This window comes from Antedon mediterranea, chromosome 6 (genome assembly GCF_964355755.1).
Source record: "Antedon mediterranea chromosome 6, ecAntMedi1.1, whole genome shotgun sequence".
NCBI lineage: Eukaryota > Metazoa > Echinodermata > Crinoidea > Comatulida > Antedonidae > Antedon > Antedon mediterranea.
This window is the reverse complement of record NC_092675.1, coordinates 26250089-26257434: the sequence shown is the minus strand read 5'-3', so window position 1 is coordinate 26257434 and position 7346 is coordinate 26250089. Positions and strand designations below refer to the sequence as shown.

Genomic DNA, 7346 nt, shown 5'->3' with positions numbered 1-7346 from the left:
ACAAGAATTCTATTTTTAAAAATCGATAAATTGTTACTTAATTTAAGGCAGATACTGCTTAAAACAAGAATGAAAAAAACAATTTAAATCTTGGTAAGAATATTGTTCTTAAAGTATTATTTTTTGATAAGAATAATTTTCTTGATAAGAATTTGTGTGATTCTTGTTAAGAATTTTACGATTCTTGGTAAACAAAAAAGTATTGAAATACGGACAAGGCAAAATTTACTTGTTTCAAGAAATATTTTGCTTGAAACAAGTTTTTTTTTTCTTAAAACAAGAATCAGAATTTTGCTGTGTATAGTCTTCATATATCTTCAGACTGTAAAAATATGCAGATATCTGGAACAAGAAAATAATATTGTATATTTTTTTTATATCTGCATGAATTATTTTTAAACTTTGACTTACCAAAGCAGGACAAAATAAGTTGAAACAAGAGTAGAACTGTAGGCCTACCAATCATAGTTTTCTAAAATACAAGATATTTCTTGTCATTGCTGTGTTTAGTTAAAATAATAACATACATACAAAAACATTTCGTAGCTAATTAGGACATATTTTTACTTCGTGGCCACACCTGAGACTGACAGTATCTTACACAATTTCTAGTTATTATTAATATTAATTTAATTTTTGGTTTCTAGCACCTATTCATGGTGAAATATAAAACCATTCTATATTTTCATCTCTGTAATCATTCCAGATAGTAATAAAACATTAATATTTTCAGAATATTATTCTTATCTAAACCAGTGGCGGTTGGACATGAATACATGAAATTCTTTAAAATAAGAGTACTTACATAATTGATATTAAACTTCAGACGAAAATCAAACTCGCTCGTTGTGTAAATACAAGTGGAATGAAACAGTAAATGAAAAACATGATGGTTTTAATATGAATAACAATGTAAGAAATCACAGAAGAGCAAAATAACAATAGTACAATAGATATACATAGACAGTTAGATACAATAAAACTTGCCAATAAACTTGGGATTTCAAAAATTGGCATTACATCCGAAAATCCTCCATTTCAAATACGCCTACTGAGATCAAAACTCTGCTATTGTAATATTGTAACTATTTTGTTATCGCGTGTGAATTCTGCGTACGGAACCAACGGCTCAATGTTCCATTCAAATGATTAGAAGTACAATGCATAGCACACGTGAACGACTCCGTATATAGTGATGTTCTTTATCATGGTAGATGCTTGTTCGTATTGTCAACCGGGTGTTACATAGCTAACCGAATCTTAACGTCAACATTTAAAAAAACGCACTTGAATATAAGTTATTCTGGCGACACTAGGTTGGCTTTATTTTTCAGTAGTAAATTGGTTCTGTTTTTGGCTAAAAACTATATAAACTTAAACGAACATATTATGTATTATCATAATTATTATTATTGAATGAAAATTTTTCACAGAGAGTGGATCCAGTAAAGATCTAGAAAGGAGATAATAAAATCGCCTAAGCCTCAGAATGACTTGTTATACATCTGAATTATAAAGTAACAAAATGATTAAAGACAACAACAGCATCTACAAACACAGTAATGACTTTATAGAAAAACCGATGATTCCAAACCAAAAATTCTGATTCTCAAAATCTTATTCTTGAAACATTAACTTATAAACTCAAACATAAACAGATTATATACTTTTTCTAAACTTATTCTTATATACATTTACTTACTTATTTTGGACATACCAATTAGTCTGTTTTTTCCCCCACCTCAATGGAGGTTGGCTCTCCATTTGCTGGTCCGTTCTAATAAATGTAATGTCTAAATAATGTATGTATTAACTTTATTATTTCTGTGTATTCCATAGAACAATTATATTCTGGGTATTTGTTTAATTATAAATATATTGTATGTTTGTTTATTTTCTATTAATACACCGCTAATTAGCCACCGACATAGTAGACTAGTCTCAGTAAATTAATATTTCTAATTCAGAATAATACGTCTACCGTAAAATTAATTACACCCTCAATGTAATTTAAATTGTCACTTTGAACTAATTCAAAACAACAGATTCGTAAGAATGATCACGTGGTTCGTCACCATTTTCAAAATTGCTGAAAATATAAAACAACAAATATTACCTTAATGTAAACAATAATTTTGAATATATCATTTGGATTAATTCAGTAGCTAGAAATTGTTACTGTCTCTAGAAGCTGTTGTTTTGTATTACCATTGTGTCAAATTAATTTCTTACCATGAGGGATTTCCTGAATCGTTATCCTTAATTTCATAATTTTGATAAACGTGGAACTCGACTGACATTTCATCGGCAGATTTACTCGCATTTATGTGTAGTTTTGCTCTGCTGAAACCAGCAAGTATAATATCATTACGAGATAATTGAAATGATAAGAAAGAAATGATCTACATCAATGTAAAATTCATTAGCATGTACAACAAATATTCAATGAGGGGAAAATCAACCATTATTTAAACACAATGATACAAAAAAACAAAATAAAAAATGATGCTATTATAATTATGCATTAACTCCGACTAACTATCTGTTAAATAATGCATTTGACAAAATAACAAAGCACATTTATTATTTACCGTGATACGGATTCGTTAGTTGTTGCAGAATTCTGGTAAACCTTCTCATTTGATTCAAAATCTTGGTAAACGTGTTCATCACTGGTTGCATAGTTCTTGTAAACATTTTGACCATTCGACTCATGGTTATCATGCTTGGTTACATTCTTACGTAGTTTTTGTTTACTTTGAAACAAACACAAAGTAAAATTAACGTTCATAAACTTGATAATGAACTTATAATGACGCATAACAAATTGGTTTTCTATAATGGGAACTTAAGCTATATTTTATAGATCATATTGTTGATAATAATACGTGAATTTGACTTAGATTTAGACAAAATGTTTAAAAAAAGACAAAACTTTGTTATATTCGTGTGAGAAACGCCAATTAAATGTTTGTTTTATATCAATGTCACATATCTATCGTTTTAGTTAATTTAATTGTATGTAAGTATATCTTATATGCAAATGACAATAAATAGAAGTAATTTTCCACTGACGAATGAATATTAAGAAATATCATTGGACTACTTTACATTCATTTAGGTCTACTTGTAATCGGTATAAACATAACAACCTAACATAATAGTTTACAACATAATTTGAACTTGAACTTACCATTGTGTTATCATAATGGTAAATACAATACCAATAAACACACCAGCTGCAACAGCGCCACCAATTATCGCAACGGAAATGGATGAATTAGCACTTCCTGAAATAAAATCGATTGAAGTTTGACATAGAGACAATTATTGCAATTGTTGATAGTGGAATTTCTACCTGCCTGAGGCGTCTGCTTATAAAATAAAGTAACACTGTAGAATTTAACCTAATCCACCTACCAATGTCTTGTTCAATTGAACTCCTAACAGAAATACTCTCACTGTCTTTATTAGAGATCGTGACATAAATGACGTAACTGTCTGCAACTCCAATATTATCGATAGTAAGTTGATTCTTAATGGTGTGGTAAACATCCTCTCGATATCCTTTATTGTTGATCACCTTTAGGTAAATGTTATAGATTAATGTATTACTGGAACATTTCAATGACTCGACATCCAGGTTTCTCTAAAATTAAAACAGAAAAATGAACTCCAAGTTTAACATTTATTTTGAAAATATTTATTTAATTTTATTTAAAGGTTATTTGTTTTTATAGGATTGTGTAGAGCTAAAGGCCTTAAAATAATATTCCTGTTTACACATACTCTCCATGAAACTTTGACATTTCCGTTTGTTAAAAGCTGGTGTTCTACGGTCTGAACTGGTAAAGGAACTGTGAAAATACAATCATGGAAAAAAGCATAGAGTATTGGCAACAAAATGACTACGTACTAAGTCACCCAAATTTATTTTTTCAGAAACGTATACCAGATTTTGAATATGCTATTACCACCCTACATTGTTATATAAATACTTATAGATTTATAAATTTAACGGTAATAAAAATGCAGCCTTTGAACTAACTCTAGGAACTGTTTAAATCAAAGACCAAATTAATTGCTATCATTGCTGTAGGCCTATAGTAACAACATATATTTACTTCCGCATAGAGTTTTTGTTAGGAGTTCTTTTTCCCCAATTGGTCCTTCGCCTCCTTCACCAGCTCTCACAGCTGAAACAGCAAACGAGTACTCTGTATCCCACTTCAGTCCAGTAACAGTGCCTGACGACACGTTCAAATATTCTTTCTTCCAATCTTCATTATTTATAAGTTTGTGATATAAAAAGTATCCAACAACTGGACCATCTCTGTCGTCAGTGGGTCTATTAGTTTTCCATGCCGTCCACTCAATTGAAATGGAGGAACGTGTGATATTAAGTATAGCCAGACTTCCGGTGTAGAAAGGTAAACCTTTTGAAGAAAACATTATTACTTAAATGTATACAATGTAGATAACCTTAAAATGTATAATGATTAAGCTATATCAAACGATTCGTATTAATGCTCTTGTAAAAATACAGAAATGTAAAAATGAAAATGAGCAGTATTTATAAGTGTAGGTTGAAATTTTTACAAAAAGTTATTAATCTATATTGATTTCAAAAAGTATAAACAGTTTGAAGTTTGTATAGTATAAAATATAATAAGATTATTTAAAAAATGCTAAACTGAGAGGGAAGTAATGATTCGATATTTATGAGGTCATCATAATTCTGATCAAACAAAGATCGAACGTCAAATGAAGACTTCCCTCTCATTAGTTTGTTTATTAAAACATAATCAATACATTTATAAATGTTAGTAAAACTCATTTCTGTAATAGATAATTTAACAAATGAATAAGATGATATCTAGTTTATTTACTGGTTTAGACATGTAAATTTCCTAAAGTAAAAACTATCTCTTAAAATATGTAGTATGGTCATACACTGTTAAAGCAAATAGTCAGATATCAGTAAAATTAGTAAAAAAATAATAAAAATAATAAGAATGTAAAACAATTGCTAATCTTTTATTCGGTACTATGAATAAAGACAGAATAAATCTGACAAACCCATTATTTCTGGTATGATTACACTCTGAGCTAGAACACCTTCATGCGAGATTACACACTTGTATGTCGAATCAACATCAGCTGTCACAGAAAATGTATATATAATTATATTCTGACCATCTTGCTTTGCTTCCAACGATGTTGTAAAGTTTTCAGTGACGCCATTATTCATCATGATAATCATTGTCTGAACTTCATAAGCACCGGTTTGGTAGACTTTACATGTTGAAGTTGTACTCTGGCCGTTATTTGCTGATGTAAATGTGGTATTGATGATTCCTTTAGATATTACAAAAGTATATCATTGCATGGTTATAAATCAATTAAAATATTACTGTCTGACAAGTTCACAATGTCTGCTGACAAAATCTTACCAATTTCACAGTCGGGTTCAAGATAATTCGGTGCACAAGTGATGCATTTTCCAGTCAGTCTGTGACATTCGTTGCAAGCTTTGCATTCCATATCACAGTTTTCTCCGTAAAGTTGAGGCTGGCATTCTAATTAAATCATTTCAAAGTATTGTAAGTAATGTACAATTTGATTATTTTAATTATTTGGGCGCTGTACTTTATGTTTGAGATAATACCAAAATCTTGGAATGATTTTTAAAACACATACGTGTGGAACCTAGAGAGAAACATCAATTTATTAAAAAAAAACACAGAAATCGTAATTATGCGATATCTATATTATTGACAATCTTACTTTGACAGTTAGATCCCGTCCATGGGAATGCACAAGACGAGTCTTCGATGCTAGTGCATCGGCCTGTATATCTATCACAACACTCCCGTTTACAATGACATGTTTGAGCACAATCTGCACCAAATGTACCCGGTGAACATTCTGTAATATAAGCATTTAAAAGAATCACTATATAATTATTTTGAGTTTTTTTAATTATAATTGTTGTGTGATAATGTTAATAGACAAATAGAATAGTAGATTAACTTTAAATAAATATTGATGTAGATAATTAAAGTATTGTAATGTACGTTTGTATAAGAAAATACGTAAAAGTAGACAAGCAAGAACGATATTGTATTTCATTAAATGCCACCGTATATTAACTATAATTTAATTTGATATTCCTTAAACGAAAAATATAAAAAAAGGCAGTTTTTACCGGTTTGGCATGATATGCCTTTAAAGCCGCTGACACATGTACAACCATATGGATCAGGTAGGCAAAATTGTTTGTTACTACATGCATGTGCGGGGTTATTAAAAGCAACAACGATTTTCACAATTCCAACCATGTCTATTGGCACCACATTCTAAGTATACAACCGAAATGTATTAATATTTTTCAATATTGTGTTTTATTTGGTAATTACAGTACAATAAAGGATGGAAATAGAATTAATTAATTTCATAAAATCATATCATAATGTACATAACGTATTTTGTTCTGCTGTAAGGAATTGATAATAGTATAAATACGTATAATTATCATTGTCTATTCTAATTATTCAAGATCTTTTTGTTGCATTTTTGCTGCCGAAATTGTCCTTGCTGCTTGTTTGGCTATTCAATAAACAGATTTTATGAGGCTAATATTATTTACATACGTTTTTTTAAAAAGGTAGTAGTAGGCCTACTTAAGCTTATGTAGAAATGTCTTTACATTGGTTATAGAAAAAATGCTTGGAGTATTAAGGTTAAAATTTGCCATTACATTTTATAAAATGAACATAATAATAATAATGTTTATTATTTATATTGTTTGAAGGTTTGCACTGCGAAATCAAATGTTGATATAAAGTTTGCGGTACACCACGTATATTAGTTCTGAAAAAATAAACTGTTTCTTGACGTTTCGATCAATATGCTTTGATCCACCTCACTATCAACATTTATTATTTATCATAAATACCAAGGTCTTACCAGTTTCACACGTGGCTCCTTTAAATCCAGGTGCACAGATACATAATCCTGTTTTGTCATCACATACACCTCCATTATAGCAGTATTCACAGTCACCAGTGCAGTCAGGTGGAGCCCATTTGTGACGTGGACATTCTAAGAATAGCACAAACTAAATTACGACTTTGTGATGAAAAACAAAAGAATGACAAATCAAAGTCAAATCACTGTACTAGAAAGTCTTAGCCAAGTTGACTAATTTTATTACTATTGGGGAGGCAAAATAGACTGATACGACAAACAGTAACTTTTGTCATAATGGTGTCACCCTTACTGCTTAGTAATTTCTACTTTTTTTTTGTTATTCATAGGGCTTATTTAGTTTTTATATGGTCGAA

General features: G+C 29.8%; 1 protein-coding gene across 2 annotated transcripts; it reads right to left on the bottom strand.

Annotated features, from left to right (window-relative positions):
• Nucleotides 1-939: 939 nt before the first annotated feature.
• LOC140051618 (uncharacterized) lies at nucleotides 940-7100 on the bottom strand. Of its 2 annotated transcripts, none has more exons than XM_072096891.1 (12): nucleotides 6970-7100; nucleotides 6209-6359; nucleotides 5788-5928; nucleotides 5454-5579; nucleotides 5080-5358; nucleotides 4125-4436; nucleotides 3790-3857; nucleotides 3421-3649; nucleotides 3194-3290; nucleotides 2592-2756; nucleotides 2233-2343; nucleotides 940-2089 (listed from the first exon to the last, which is right to left on the bottom strand). In XM_072096891.1, exons 1-12 carry the CDS (start codon nucleotides 7042-7044, stop codon nucleotides 2029-2031), a joined length of 1815 nt encoding a protein of 604 aa, XP_071952992.1. In that variant the 5' UTR covers nucleotides 7045-7100; the 3' UTR covers nucleotides 940-2028. The 2 variants fall into 2 exon arrangements, with proteins under 2 accessions (XP_071952992.1, XP_071952993.1); XM_072096892.1 differs by having other exon boundaries at nucleotides 941-2089; nucleotides 2233-2340.
• Nucleotides 7101-7346: the final 246 nt, after the last annotated feature.